This window comes from Dunckerocampus dactyliophorus, chromosome 3 (genome assembly GCF_027744805.1).
Source record: "Dunckerocampus dactyliophorus isolate RoL2022-P2 chromosome 3, RoL_Ddac_1.1, whole genome shotgun sequence".
Classification (NCBI taxonomy): Eukaryota; Metazoa; Chordata; class Actinopteri; order Syngnathiformes; family Syngnathidae; genus Dunckerocampus; species Dunckerocampus dactyliophorus.
Window position 1 is genome coordinate 30,975,117 of NC_072821.1, and position 16,207 is coordinate 30,991,323.

General features: G+C 41.4%; 1 protein-coding gene across 10 annotated transcripts in view; it reads right to left on the bottom strand.

The window, feature by feature from the left end:
- Window positions 1-14,385, bottom strand: part of LOC129179024 (casein kinase II subunit alpha'-like) — a 21,715-nt gene extending 7,330 nt beyond the window's left edge. For 2 of the 10 annotated variants that reach the window (XM_054771820.1, XM_054771818.1), the window contains exons 1-12: window positions 7,638-8,479; window positions 7,165-7,541; window positions 6,944-7,055; window positions 5,375-5,476; window positions 4,925-4,975; window positions 4,071-4,130; window positions 3,762-3,845; window positions 3,423-3,533; window positions 3,218-3,319; window positions 2,608-2,708; window positions 331-479; window positions 64-146 (exon numbers count right to left, since the gene is read on the bottom strand). In XM_054771820.1, the coding sequence (XP_054627795.1) occupies window positions 64-146; window positions 331-479; window positions 2,608-2,708; window positions 3,218-3,319; window positions 3,423-3,533; window positions 3,762-3,845; window positions 4,071-4,130; window positions 4,925-4,975; window positions 5,375-5,476; window positions 6,944-7,055; window positions 7,165-7,541; window positions 7,638-7,655 (1,350 nt within the window). In that variant the 5' untranslated portion in view covers window positions 7,656-8,479. Of the gene's footprint in view, window positions 1-63; window positions 147-330; window positions 480-2,607; window positions 2,709-3,217; window positions 3,320-3,422; window positions 3,534-3,761; window positions 3,846-4,070; window positions 4,131-4,924; window positions 4,976-5,374; window positions 5,477-6,943; window positions 7,056-7,164; window positions 7,542-7,637; window positions 8,493-9,114; window positions 9,365-9,708; window positions 13,243-14,058 lie in introns of those variants that run through there. The other 8 variants (XM_054771823.1, XM_054771822.1, XM_054771825.1 and 5 more) reach the window with 8 other exon arrangements.
- Window positions 14,386-16,207: the final 1,822 nt, after the last annotated feature.

Sequence of the window (16,207 nt, forward strand, 5' to 3'; positions counted from 1 at the left end):
ACCCATAAAAGTGTCCAGTTCTGACACCGATTTTTCCCGACTATCTGGTGATGTGTAACTTACCTTTTCTGTGCTGATCATGTTGCATTGGGAGGTGTGTATGGTCTTTGTGTGGTCTGTATTGTCCCTTTCTTTCACCACAGGGTCTGAAACACAAAAGACACCGAGTCACTTCTAGTGTCCTCACACATGTGGAGACACAGGTCGTCACGGAAATGTGGCTCTGATTCAACTGGAAAAGCACGAGATTTTAACACGCATTTTTTACAATTTTGTTTTATAGCAAGTTATAATAAGAAACCATATTGACTTCAATAAGTTGCTACGAACAAAAGTAGGGGTGTCTCATGGCCTCCGCTGCTGTTAGTCTTTGCTGGTGGTCATAGTGCAGCAAATTGTCCAGTAGGTCCAGAGCTTCTGGGCTCACCAGGTGCTGGTTCTGCTTCTCGACAAACTGCTCCCAATGCTTCCGTGTTTGCCTGAACACATAAAGCAGTGCCTTACTGGAATTGACGTGGTGGTGGAAATGCTGCTATTAAAGTGTGTTGTAGTGGTTCTCATGTGCTTGAATGCCATATTCGGACAGGAGATGGAAATTAGCCATTGGCTACAATCTCACATATTTATTAATATGCATTGTTCCTTTATAAATAAATTAAATCTAAATGTTACAATTTTGTGGACGGCAGTCTTGGTGAATAACTTTTAATGCGTTTTTGCTGCAAATGCCAGTTTTTTGTTTTTTTAAAACGCATAGATCTATATTATCAGAGCATACTATACACGTACTATAACTGGGTTCCATTGTCGTATTTTACTACCTTTTGATGGGACTACACTAAAGAAACGACACGTTGATACAGTCAAGTAAAGTAGTCAGTGCACAGCTTAAAAATAACTCAACACACAACCATTAATGTCTAAACCCCTAGCAACAAAAATGAGTCCATTCATGTTTCCCTCCATGACCTGTGCTCCCCAGTGCCAGCAGCCCCATACCATGACACTCCCACCACCATGGACAAGACGGTCATTCCAAAAAAGAATTGCGTAACGACCCGATATCCATGAAGGCACCTCGTGTCTGTGCTATTTGCTTTCTACACCACCACAAAGGGCATGCCATGTTTATGGGTGACTAGGCCAAGCTTCAGCAGGAGGGAAAGGACACCGAGTGTGAACTTAGCGTAGCGTCCATCCGACACACAGCTAGATGGCTAGATACTGTATCTGCTGGAGAAGAGCGCGCTATAAAAGAGACAAGCGTCTCACCGCTCCGGCTGACGTTGTGTTGCATGGGGAATTCCGCTCACAATGAAGACTTGTAAGTACAGTTTAATGCACACTTTGATCTATTGACCCAGGTAAAGGTATGGTCTACAGAAGAAATCGACCTCCTATTATTATTAAACTTACCTGCCGGGTTAATCAGTATATTGTGAATTGTACTTTTTGTTTATCTGAAGACTTAAAGGGATAGTTCGGATTTTTTGACATGAAGTTGTATGACATCCCCGTCAGCAATGTAGTCCAATAACAGCGACTTACCCCCCACTTGGTGCAGTTCTGGTCAGATTTCCGTGATGAAGAACGTAGTTCCACTTAGTTGCTGGAGACAATTAACTAAAGACTTTGGCTTCTCAAAACAATATGTGTTCAAAAGATTAAAACATTTGCATCACAAAAATGCCTTCTCAAAAAAATCAGACCTCACAAAACGCTTGGTGTTATATCTGTCTCCCGCCGTATCGCCTGTGCGTTCATGTGTATGTGACGAAGACGCTCGCATCTACTTCCGCAACGGAGCGCTGCGGCAATCTTGCGGAAGAAGATGCGAGTGTTTTCGTCACATTCACATAAACGCACAGTCGCTGTTATTGGACTACAAGGCTGATGGGGATGTTATACTGAACCATCCCTTAAAATGGGAGTGGCTTGACTGGCTTGATTTCATTAAAAATGTTTCACCTCTCATTCAGGTCCAAGTCCAGGCGCTGTCTTTCAGCCCCTCAGATATGACATGTACACGTTTGTTCAAATACATTTTGAATTTGAGGATAAAAATGTATTGGGACAGGATATAATGCTTGCAACACCTCAGAACCGCCCTCTAGGCAGCCGCATCATTGTTGCAAAAAGGCCCTTTAAATGTAAGATACTTAAGACGTTTTAGTTGAAAAATTTTCACAATTGGTTGTCATTGAGGTGTGGTGGTGGGTCCTGCAGCAAAGCTAATTGAGAACCACTGGCCTAGAACATCTTTGTTTTTTGGGGGTTTTTTTACATCCTCAGACAGTTTTTTGGCATGTAGTACCATGTTGAACGTCTAGTGACCAGTATGAGAGAGTGATAACCATTCACACAAAATTTGGACATTTTACTTAGAGATGTGCTCATTTTTGTTGCCAGCGATTTACACATTAACGAGTGTGTGTTGACTTATTTCGTAATTTACACTGTTATACAAACTGTACATTTGTTTTCAGTTTAATTTTGCTGTTTTTGATGCTGTTTTTCCACTAGTTAAACACAGCTATCCAAAAGTGTTGTCCAGTATGATGATAATAAAGGTCCACCTAACAAACCAAACAGACTGCCAGCACTCACTGTCCCAGCAGGTCTTTGAAGCGAGTGTCCAGTTCGATGTGATACTTGCGCAGGTAGCCGAACAGCTCGTCCGTGCCAAGTACTTTAGCGATGCGAACCAACTGAAAGACAGGATTGAAGCATTCTAACATTTTCATACTGCACTCTTATTTATTTCTGTACAATATAAAAGAGCTTTTTACTCAGTCATTCTATTACATGGACTTGAAATGAGCAATGGGGTCACTGATAAGTCTAGTTGACTCCCATGAATGTCAGTGTGAATATGGGTGTCCTTTGGGTTGTCTCTATATTAGCTCTGTGACTGAGCCATTCCAGGTTGCAGCTGGGATAGGCTCCAGTTCCATGTGAACCCTTAACAGGATAAATGGTAGAAAATGGTCAGTATCATTTCCTCTGGTCTACAACCTTGTATGAGAGAAAGTCTTTCCACCCATTTGTAATTGTGGAGGTTTTAAGGATTTTATTAAAACAAATTTTAAAGTACAATATGGATTTAGTCCCCCAGCAGCAACTATAAAAGCTTCCACTCTTCTGTGGGAGTTTTCATCCAGAAGGCCGTTTGAGAGGTCATACATCATTTGTGTAATGATGTGACGTGGTGTGTTACCTGATCATAGTTGTCCTGGCCATGAAAAAATGGCTCCTTCAAAAAGATCATGCTCGCCAACATACAGCCAAGACTCCACATGTCCAAACTATAGTCATACATCTGGCAGAAGGGAGGGGAAGAAATGCCACACCGGTGGGTGGAATATACCGCAGACATGACGGTAAAGAACTAGTTTAAAGAAAGGGAGGTGTTTTGCACGTACCTTGTAATCAACAAGTAGCTCTGGGCCCTTGAAATAGCGAGATGCCACCCTGACATTGTATTCCTGAGTGGGATGGTAAAACTCTGCCAACCCCCAATCTATGAGACGCAGCTGCAGCATAAATGCAAAAACAGATAGCATAAAGCATAAAGACATACTCTACATGTAAAAATTGTGGCCTTTTTTTTTTTTAATTAACAGTGGTACACGTATGACGTACATTTGACCTGTATTATCACGTATTTATGAATTATAACCGACCATTTTCAGAGAAATAAAATCGCAAATGTTTGGGGAGCCGTTGCAAATACAATTGGCAGGGAAGAAAATCAGAAGCACCTTCCTCAGCTGGTGGTCGATCATCACATTGTGAGGCTTCACGTCCCTGTGCATTATTCCCATACTGTGGCAGTAGTCCAGAGCCTTTGGACACACATACATACAGTCGTAAAGTATACATTTCTACTGCATGCTGTGATTTTAACAGAAAATGGTGGCAACTGAATGTAAACAAATGGACAGCTTTCCACAGCGTGACATCACATTTGTTTTACTCCTATAAAAAACAAATCCATGGTCAGTAGTGTTATGAACCGTTCTTATTTCAATCTGATCAAATGAAGGTTGACATGCTTAGATGGACTTTACCTTGAGAAGCTCATATATGTAGTAACGGATCTCATAGTCTGTCAGCTTCTGGTAGAGCTCCTGTGGATTATTACAGTTGGTATAACAAATTCAGACACAAACTGCAACTGGGGGTCAAGTATGCTCATAATAATAATGGATAGTCATAGAGCAGGGGCATCCAAAGTGCGGCCCAGGGGCCATTTGCAGCCCGTGGCTGTGTCTTCATTGGCCCACGGGACATTTTAAAAATAAAATTAAACAAATGAAAAAAAACAACAAAAATGGGAAAAAAAAATAGCAGTAACTTTACGAGACTAAATTAGTAATATTATGAGGGAGGAAGATAATTATTCAAAGAAAAATAATATATAAATTAAATTAAAATTAATTTTAATTAATAGCAATAAATAAAAAATAAAATTTTCAAAGATTTTTTTTTAAGCAGTTATTTACTAAAGTCATTTTATGAAACAAAAAATAAAGTTGCAACTCTTGGAAAATGAGGTTGTGAAAGTTATATTATTATTATGAGAAGGCCTAAATTATGAGAACGTCAAAATACTGTGGGAATAAATTCATAGCATGACTAGAAAAAGAAAATATAAATGTTTAAATATTTGTAAAACAAAAAACAACAGAAAATTGTAACAAAAGGTGAAAAATGTTATACTAATACAGTAAGCTTTTTTACCCATGTCACATAGCTGAGATGTTTTCTCTTTAAATTTCTTAGCATATCTACATGGGTTTACAAAATGTAACATATCACAGTGGCCCATCCAATCTTTAATTTTTCAGTGTGCGGCCCTCGATGTAAAAAGTTTGGATACCCCTTGTCATAGAGTGTGTACGATTACACCAAGCATAAGTACCTTAAAATCTGTGTTTCTGACGTACTCAAAGACAAGTGCTGGCGTTCTGGACTGCAAAAAAGAGAACAACACAAGCCTTAACTGAGAGCAGCAAGTCAGTCAGTTAGCTTTTTCTTGTGACCGGAAATGACATAGAAAAATGGTCAACGACTTATGGTCAGTTACTTGTCCTGCACATGCCACTCCAAAGATGTTTTGCTTGATGGCGGCCATCTTTTTTTAGCCAATCTTGCTCAATTTCTACAAGCGTGTGTATCATATTACGTGGTGATACTTGACTGACATTTGAAGTCAATCCAACTCATGGCGTGATACTCCATAGGACTTACACCAGGGGGCGTCTTCATTTTGTCCACATGACTCCTGTTGGTACTCATGTTCACTCCATAAACAATCATACATTGTTACAAGCATGACCTGCACTGCATTACCACTGCTAGTAAAACTCACCACAGGGTCTTTGACTGTGTCAACCAGGTGGATGATGTTAGTTCCCCCACGTAGATTTTCCAGAATTTTAATTTCCCGTTTGATCTTCTTCTTCTTAACAGGCTTTGTTTAAAAAAAAAAAAAAAAAAAAAAAAAAAAAAAGGGGAGGGTGGGTAAAAGTGAGTAATTGAATTTTAATGCCTGGTACAACCAAGGGTACATTTGTAGCTCATAAGACTTTAATTTAAGAGCTATTATCTAGCAACTTCCATGGTTTTCTTGATGACCACCAAAATCACTTAAGTTCGTACATGAACAGCTATAGCATTGTACTGCCAAGAAATTTAACTCTTATGAGCGATTTTGTTGTCCTTGTTTATCACCTTCTAAATACAAGTTTTATTATTATTAGAGCCCTCTAGACACGAACTAACACCCCTATAGTGACTTTTACACTCACATTACCCAATATTTTAGACATAAGAGAAAATAAGCCATTTAAGACATAAATAAGACTCATGCTCGTGTGCGTTGCTATAAATGTGCTCCCTAGGGAAGCAGAGTAAAAGGGAATGATGCTGGGGGTTCAGAGTTGGGTTTCAGCTTAGAGTGGGTTACAGCCACAACAGTAGCCCATGTTTTTATTGGGAATTTTTATTAGGAATTATTGTTCCATCAGTCAAACCTGCAATAAAAGTCTAAACATTACAATAACAATACTGACGCCTAGTGACCAGTGTAGAATTCTACATATCAACACGTCTTGGAGTCTTCTGAATGCCTAACCATTTTTATGTTTGAAAATACATTACATTTGCTTAAATATGCATATGTTTTGACTAATAATAGGCCGTATCAAATACAAAATGTGTGATTTATTAATATATTTTTGACAAACCGTGACAAAGTGAAGCCGCGAAATTCCAAACGCAAAATGGTGGGGGACGTCTGTATAGCCTACTAGAACCACACAATACCTCCAAATTGTCGGTTGCTTCTCAGAGACTGCTTTTGTGTATGTGCGCACACATGCTACGGACGTGTACGCAATTAGGTGACAGCGGTGAGTGAAAGCCAAGAACGCCATTCAGTCCACTCGGGCCGTACAGACATTTTTACAATGTTTAACTTTGTTATTTGTTACATAAGATACTTTATTGATCTCCAAGAGAAATCACATGTGTGACAAAATAGACATTTTTTGTTCAATCTGCTCTTTTAAACCACTATGAGTAACATATGCTAGCCAGGGGTGATGTTGTTCTTATGTTTTTTGGTTTAAAAATGTGTAATTTGGAGAAGAAGAGGGCCAGCACTTTTAATATGCAGTTTATATGCATATAAAATGGAGACATTGCGCTTATTTAATGTTGAGCAGCGTGTGAACACTTCAGAGTCCATCTGATGACTTTGTGTTCTCTGACCGGAACCCCGGAGTACTCAATAATTCCACACACCAGTTTCAGAGTTTAACACTACCCGTTAGCCCTCCTCATAAACACATTATTATGGGACTCTTCCGGGAGGAGGAATCCATAAAATTGCCATGCACATGCATCATGGCAATTTTATGGAATTTTATAGACTCACCTTGAGGATTTTCACGACTACTTTATCGTTGTTGGTTACATCAATGGCCTCAAAAACGTCACTGTACTTCCCTCTGCCCAACTTGTGCACCAGCTTGTATTTGTCTTGATTGCTGGGGAAAATGAAGTTGGGCACACAGAGGAACATCACTGACTTTACAGGCTTATGGTATAAGAGACAAGAGTTTGGCTTGCTGTAATACAGGCAGCCAGCCAGTCTACCTCCAGTTTGGCACATGTGCATCATAATCCCAGTAGTCCTTGTTCTTCCATGTGTTGACATCTGTGTACACCCGAGCCTTGCTGCTGACCGCTGAGGATCCCGGCATCGCAAGCTTTGCGGCACGTTGGTGAAGACTTTCACCTTCAGCTGAATTTCGGATGACCCGGTACTGGAAGGCAGTGCACCGATTGTCCAGAATAAGTGGCTTCAATACTGCTTTGCTGGCTTTACTATTTGTTAATGCGGAGTGTGCGCGCCGATGAGAAGTGCCAGGCTGACCTATGAGAGCTGTGGTGGAGACGGAAAGAGCCACGATGATGGAGTGTGTGATGCCCCGCAGTAGGATGTGGGGCAAGCTGGGATGAAGACCTGCCAGCTGCAAGCACACAAGGGAAGAAAAAACGAAATGTTTCCCATACATTCATTTACAAACAACTACAATATGTACTGCCACAAATAAATTTGGCACTACCTGTTTGCAATCTCTCATAGACGCATTATAATGTGACTGTCTGTAAATGTAGCTTGTTGTTCCAACGCTGTACAGTAGATGGCATTGTAACTCTGCTTCCTAACACAACTCATAAGCACCTGGTCTGCTCGAGAATAAGACGACGTAGCAGGAGGGATCAGTGTTGCCAGCATAGCGACTTTGTCACTATATTTATTGAGTATTCAGCCGGAAGGAAAAAAGGAAAAAAGCATACTCTTGTAGGAGAGACAAAAAAAGTGAGCAAAAACATCTCACTTACGTTTAGAACTACAAATAAACTTGATTCTTGATTTGTTAATTTAAAATTGTCCATCATTTCATCAAAATAAAATAAGTAATATTTTATCTCGGCCAGCGCCTCCCAAAGTTTTCCCATCACACATCGGCAATTGAGAACTTTTTTAATTAAATTAGTAGAATTGAAAAGTGAATAAAATGATGCTGTGTTTAATCTACGGCTCATATTAACATGACAGATGCGGGTCGTGAGTAGCATGCTCTAATGGTGAATATATGTAATAGCAATCCATTTGCACTTTAGATGCATAGAGCGCCACATCATGGCTTGTGACTGCCTTTGGGCGGGGCAGACCTGTTAACAGCACCCGCCGCTGCTCAGTGAGAACAGAAAATGCAGAACAATACGTGCTTTCACATATATAAAACTACCCAACGATGTCAGAAAAGTCGCTAGATTTTGTTTCTCGTCGTGTTTGAGAAAATATGTCGTCAAAGGCGGTTGGAATCTCGCCAGCTCCATCGACTAAATCGCCAAGTTGGCAACATTGCCTGCCGCACGCAACTGATACCGATATTGACCGATATTACATTTTTATACCAATATCGGGACGATATTGGTAGCATGGAGTTTAAATATTAAAGAAAAATATATTGTTTACCACTAGGGGCGCTAAAGACACTGGTCGCGCCCAGTGGCACTGTAGTCACGACCAGCTTCTTACTGGCGCAGACCAACGGACCAGCTGAACGAAGGGCACCAAAATTACTCGCCCTAACCACCTCAGTGATATGTTCTATTGTTAGGACCAGTTGATTGATCTGTGTACCGTTTGGTTGTATTTACCTGTACATACAACTTTTTCCTTTTCTCACTGTGTTAGCAACACCGGCAGATGAATAAATGTGAGAAGGTATTTTCTTTACATTATTTAATATCCTAGCGCATCTTGACCCATGCTGGATTGCTAGTCTGGGTACCGACTGGTTTCTTTTCAAGAATAAAATTATGCAACCAATACTTTTGTTTAGCTAGACTATGACTTTATGACGCCTGGTTTGTAGTATTAATGCTTGCAGGATTTTAGGATCATGACACGTTTAGTTAGCTAGCTGATATAACAATTTATTTTAAAAAAGCAAGGGGGACAGACCCGTCTGCGACAGAAACATGTGTCCAAAGTGAAATCAACAGAAGGGCTAAAGTTAGCCAACTAACCTCGTCGAGGAAGTATCACATCCAGTCGACGTGTACATTAGCTTTACCTGCTAACCGATGCTGAGCAGCCACCGGCACTGACACTGACACTAACAAACGTTTAACTCTACCTCAGCAGTGGAGAGTTCATGATTACGACTTCGGGAGGGACTTCCTTTTCCTAGCCGGAAGTAAGTAAGTGTCTTTTATTGAGCGTCATTATGCTATACAATTAGCATTTCGAATGCGTAGGGGCGTTCGCTTATGCACTCCAAATGCTAACGCTAAGTATTTAGTGTATTGTGAGACACAGCCGGCTATCCAACGTGCAGCGCGGGGGCCATTTTGGGTCCGCAGCTCGTTTTTTATTGGCTCTTGGCATAGGCTAAAAAACATAATTCACACTTAAAGACAGATATTTTATATTATACACTAATTTGCTTTGTCAGCTAACACAAAGGTTTGATGATTGGTTCTAGCATGCAAATGTATCAAAGTGCACCCTGTGTGTATTAGTGTTGTACATTATTATTTTTTACAATATACAGAGGGACAATAAAACAGCCACCGAGCAACACCTTGTCACCTTAATCTACTGCAAATTAGAAAGCGTACCTCACCACTCATGAATGATAAGTGTGATGCTCCATTACCACATGGAATCAGTCACCGTGTTGAAGATACAAAACAGTTTTGCACCTCACAGCAACTATGGTGTGTTCAAAGACGGCTGAACAAATTGGACAATCTCAACACTTGATGAAAAAACATTATCGACGAAGCATAAACATGTAAGAATTGGGGGCTTTCTTTTAAAGTGGTACATTTTCACATATTCATAAATTACAATTTCTGCGTAAAAAAACAGCATATTTAAGATGTAAAAGTTTTTTTTTTAACAAAAACAGAGAATTGCAGATCGTGAATGCACAGGGATCCACCGTACACTTAAAAATACATTGAACACTGTGGTTTTCCTCAATGTGGTTTATTTTACATGAATGTGTACAGTATGAACAGGAGTCTATACGATATCCATTTCTGTAAATCCAACCTTCTATTGCCTCATCATCCGCTTGGAGTTTGAAACCAAATTAAAGTGTGACAACTACACTCCATCGGTTACCAACTGCCGTCATCCACCATAGTGCATCCCTTTCTTTAAATATACTGCAAAAAGTTGTACAGAATATATTTTATACTTCTTCCTCAGTGCTAACAAATGCATATGTTGCAAACTTTGAGGCCGTTTGGGGTTATGTGCTCAAGTCTGGACGAGGAATTAAGTCCCGTTACTTAATTGTAATTTGCTAGTTTCTTATAAATGACCAATATGTTTTGAAAGCTGGTCAGAGTAAATGTGATAATTCAAACTGAAACTTAAGTTCTTGCAAAATATCAGCAAGCTTATTAATAGAAAAAAATAAAAAAAAAACAATATAACAGAAGCACTACACATTTTCAGTTTACATGAGCGCATACACACAATCTCTAATAACAGGGTAGACTATGCAATGAATCAGTAGTCATAAATATTACATTGTGCATGTTCTATTGCACATGTCAAGTGTTCTTATGACATGATAGGTATGTGCTACCTAGTCATTTCTTTTAATACAAAGATGCAATAACACATAGGTTTTTTTTAGGACACAGGCTATACAGTTTTCACAAATCCACTGTTTTTTTTCTCATCTTCTTATGGTGTTTTTCTAAATAAACAAACTTATAATACAACAGTGATACTAAATGTGATAAATAGTCATGCACAAACAGATGACACTACCTAAGGTCTAGTATGTGAAAAGATACTGCTGCTGCTGACGGGAGGGACTGCTATACTGGACATGAAATCAATAAAACATAAGATCTGTTTAAAAAAAAAAAAAGGCACATGGATGTCAGGAGCGATACATATATATAACAGCTGTCTTGCCATCCACAAGAGTAAACAATAAAAAAAAAAAAAGACTTTCACATGCAACCACAGAAAAAAGGTAACTGATCATAACCCACACTTTACATCACACGCCTTCTTCGCTCTTGAAGTCTTTACCTCAATTATAAACTAAGTAACGGATTCCTGATCCTGAGGTTTGCTTTTTTTCCACGTAAAGAAGTCTGGCCGCGATAGCTACTACAAATTGTTAAACATATTTCATGGCCGTGTTAGATCCTACAAAAAGGGGTGAGAGCGCGGAGGCTGATGTCCGAAGCCTGCGGGGTCCCACCGTTCACGGGATGCAGGGCGCTTCCGGGAAACTCTCACCCTCGGCCGTGTGCTGGACCGTGTGTTCCTGCAGCGCGGCGAGGTCGACAAACCGCTCGCCACACCACACGCACTTAAACTGCGTCTCCCGCGAGTGCACGCTTTGATGCTTGGCCAGGTGCTCGCGTTGCTTGAAGCTCTTGTCGCAGCTCGCGCACTTGAACGGTTTCTCCCCGGTGTGGACGCGGCGGTGGCGCTGCAGCTCGGACGAGTACCTGAAGCGTTTCTCGCAGTCGGGACATTTCAGCGGTTTCTCGCGGGTCGGGTCGCAGCGGTGCTGGACAAACTCTGAGGATGACACAAAGCGCTTGTCACACAGAGAGCATTTCAGCGGCTTCTCTGCGCAGTGAGTGTTTTGGTGGCGTTGCAGCGTCGAGTTCTTTTTGTAACCTTTGCCGCACACATCGCACTTGTAGGGCTTCTCTACTTCGCCGCCACATTTGTGCCTCAGTAGTTCTCCGGATTGGCTAAAAGACTTCTGGCAAGATGCACACTTAAATAAGCTTTCCATACCGTGCACCTGCTGATGGTAAAGCAGGTGGGACGGCTGAAGAAAGCCCTTATCGCAGAGATTACACTTGAACGGGCGGTCGGCAGGATTTTTATGAGTGCGGCGGTGGCGTACAAGAGCGTACTGCTGCTTGAAGCTCATCTGGCACTCCTCGCACTGGAAGGGTCGCTCCTCGGAATGAGTGCGCTCGTGCTGCCGCAGGTCCGACGGCCGCTTGAAGCTCTTCCCGCACGAGCCGCAGCGGAAGGGCCGCTCTCCTTCTGGCTGGCATTGATGGTGCAGGAGCTCGGACGACTCCTTAAAGTGCATTTCGCACAAATTGCACTTGAACAGGTGCTCGCCTGAATGTGCGTACATGTGGCGCACCAGGTGAGAACGGTGCTTAAAGCTCTTCTCACACACCGCGCACTTGTATGGCCGCTCGGAGCTGTGCGTGCGCTGATGGTGCGCCAGATGCGAGGACTGGCTGAAGCTTTTATCACATGTGTCACATTTGTACGGCTTCTCACCTGTGTGTACCCTTTCGTGGCGGGTCAGCTCTGACAAATGCCGGAAGGACTTATGGCACACTGAGCACTTGTACGGCCTATCGGGTGCAGAGGCCTCAAAAGCAGGCGGTGATGAGGCACTGATTGCCGCACCGCCACCAGATGTCTCCCCAGTGGAAGGCTGCTGAGGATTGGCTGCAGACGAAGTGGGAGTGACATTTCCAGATCCGGGACGGTACGTTTTTTCACAAATGGAGCACTTCATTGGGTTGTTGCCATTGCCGTGGGAGTTGTGATGCTGGGCCAAAGAAGTCAGCAACGAGAAACCCATCTTACACACGCCGCAAACAAAAGGCTTCTGCTCCACCTGGACACACTGATGCTCCAGGAGGTCCGTGGCCTGGCTGAAGATCTTCATGCACTGTGTGCACTGGAAGGACCTGTCTTGGGTCACCATGCACTGGTGTTCATGCGGGTTGGCCAGGTGAGAGATGTCAAGGCCGCAGGCGCCGCACTTATGCACTCTTTCGGGCGCTATCTGCATGGAGGGCTGTTGAGATTGTACTACATGCTGCTGGCCCAGCTGCTGCTGCTGCTGCAAAGAGGGATCTGGTTGAAGGACAACCCCATACACGGTGCAGGCCAGAGTGTTGTCCGTCGTCTGGGGAAGCGTGTGGACTACAGAAGGTGGTGCCACCGCATGCTGCTGCTGCTGCTGCTGCCACGCCTCGGTCATCCTTCCACTTTGCACACAAGGATTCAGAGCCTGGGAAGAGGTTTATAGTGCCGCACAGAGCAGAGACTGATTAGGTTTGTGAAACGGCGAACAGGATGACGGGGTCGCTGTGGGATGCACGCGTCCTTGAAGATAAACATGAAACCTGGAGGGACACACATGAAATTGGAGAATTGAAGGGTGGTGAATTGCTCATAATCAATGTAATGTACAAAAGAAAGCTTGGATGTTTGTAATGACACAAGTATAGGAGCCTAACATCACAAAATGTCAGGTCATCAGGCAGGTTTTCAACATATTTTAGCTAATGTGACCCTAATGTGATACCTACAGATGTTGTGTTATTACGTTAATGGGGTTTCTCCCTCCCCCATGAGAATAATTATACTAATATTTATGAAGCACCAAATAACACAACAGAGCTGGGCTCAGTCTATTTCCTGAACTGTCAGGCACCTTAATGTAATGTATCCATTTATTAGCCACTTCACGTAGTAAACATAATAAACTACAACGCTTTGTTTTACACGGCTTTACTGATCTTACACCACCGGAAAAATTGTAGAGACGAATATGGATTTAAAAAAAAACACCAGTTTGTAGCAAGTGTGTAGCTAATGGCTGGTTAGCTACAGCTAACAGCTAGTTACATGAAACAAATGCACCTCCTTCCCTTGTCTAACGATTATAATCTTCGTCTATCTGCAACATTTGTTCCTCAATTTACAACTAGAAAAAGTAACACAATTCATTACCACACACCAAAAGTGACAGACGCGGCGCCCGAAAGCTATCGTCGCTTTATGAAAGGCCAGATTGACTGGTCTAACGTTAGATGCGAGCCTCCGTGGAGAACTGACCCCGAATCTCAACTAGGCCTCCACCGAGCACAGAGCTGCAGCCGAGCTTCTCACAGCTAAAAAAGGTCATAATCTGCACACAGCCATTCGCCAAAACCTACCGGGCTTGTTTATTGGTGTTTTCCGTTGCAGTCTTCGGACTGGAGCCGACGACATTCGGCGTTAGTGGGGGTCGGAGGACCGGCGGCGGGAGAGGGGATGCGGTAGAAACTAGACGCCATCCTCCTGCTCACTGACGAACACCGGAAACCGCCACGCAGGGAGCTGTCGCCGCGGTGCCGCTAGAACCGCTCCACGCTGGAGGTGCGCTACGGAGCACAGGAACATCAACGAGTGGAGATTGACCGCTCGGTTTGTCGGAAGAACGACCTAACAAAGACGACGAGGAGCTGGAAACATATGACACGTTTTACAACGAAACACTAGGGGGCGGTGTTTCGCCCATTCAACCTTTCAGCCATTTAACTCAGCACACACAAGTTGCGTTTGCTTAATAAAGGAGACATATGAACGAAAATAAAGATAAATATGTTTATTTACCCCAACCCATCCTCTTGGAGCAGTGGGTAGCCATTGTGTGGCGCCAAGGGACCAGATCCTGGTCATAGGTCAGCATAGCATTAATGTGTGGGTGACCCTGGGGGTCATGTGGGTGAGGTCTTGCCCAAGGACATAGCAGCACTGACTGGGATGGAGGAGGCGGGATTTGAACCATCAACCAAGCGTTTTCCACTGAGGGATACCTACTGAAAAATGAAAGGATGCAAGGGCCACTTTGATATTTTGTAAATCAACACTTGTAGATATGCTAAGAAGTTATATATATTTCGTATTGTATTTGTACTTTATTTATCCCAAGAAATTTATTTATTTATATATTTATTTATTCAAGAAATATATACGTATACAGCTTTGTGATATAGGTGAAAAAGTGTATTATTAATACAAACTTTGGTCTCTGCTCTTTTTTTCCACCCCTTTTTTGCTGTTGTTTTTTTTAAATTGTCCAAATAGTTCAACTTTCTTCTTAAATAATCTTCGTAAATGTTCTGCTCGTAACATTATGACTTTATTCCCATAATATTTGAACTTTTTCCCCAACCTCATTTTCCAAAAATTACAACTTTATTTTGTTTTGGTTTCTCATAATACGACTTTAAAAAACAACAATGACATATTGTTTATTTAATATTTCAATTCTATGCTACTAAACTTATTTTTCCTCATAATATTCAAGTTTATTTTTGTAAAATAGAGACTAGAATACCACATTCTATTTCGAATACCACATTTTCTCATAATTATGACTTTATTCCCATAATATTTATGGGAATAATAATATTATTTTCATAACATTATGACCTTTTCTAATTTCCCATAAATTACAGCCTTATTTGTTGTTTGTTTTATATAAAATTACTTTAAAAATGTCTTTATTTAATATTTCAACTTTATGCTAATAAAATATTTTTTCCTCAATACTGTATTATGACATTATTACAACATTTTTCTTGTAATATTTTGACTCTCTTATTGTAACATTAGTGTTGATTTTTTTTTAAATTTGGGGGGTTTTACCTTTTAGTTTTCTTGTTAAGTTATATTTTTAGCATGTTTTATTGTGATTATCATCATGAACAACGAATTACAACTCACAAAGTAATTCAAGGATCTTGAAAAATGATCAGTATTTTTGATCAGTATCGACATTGACAATACTGGCCCTGTATTTACTTGGTATTGGATCGATACCTACATTTCCAGCAGTGGGGACTTCACTGGCCAGAATTTTTCTTGGCAGAAACTGTGAGGGTCAGTATTGTTTAAAAAAAAAAAGAAGATAATAATAATAATAATAATACATATTGCATTTTGAATCTTGGTTCCCTGTGTCAAACACTGGCCGTACCATCCATCCATACCATCCAGCCGCTTACAAAAAAACCCAACTCTAACACTATACATAACTGACAGGTAGTTATAATACCCATTTAACCCTTTAACTTCTAATACATCATCACAGATACGGCTGACTCTCATTTCTGCTACAAACTTTTGAGCATTAGTAACTTGCACCAGTTATCGGCGGTGCTTGCAAAGCTGGCGCTCAGCCAAATGTAACAAGTGTAAAAAGAGCAGCTCGGTGATAAAGGTTTCAGACAACTCCAAACCTCTACACTACAACACTAATCATCATTTGGATCAGTTCACAATCGCTATTCATCTAAAAACCATGACAAAAACATCAAA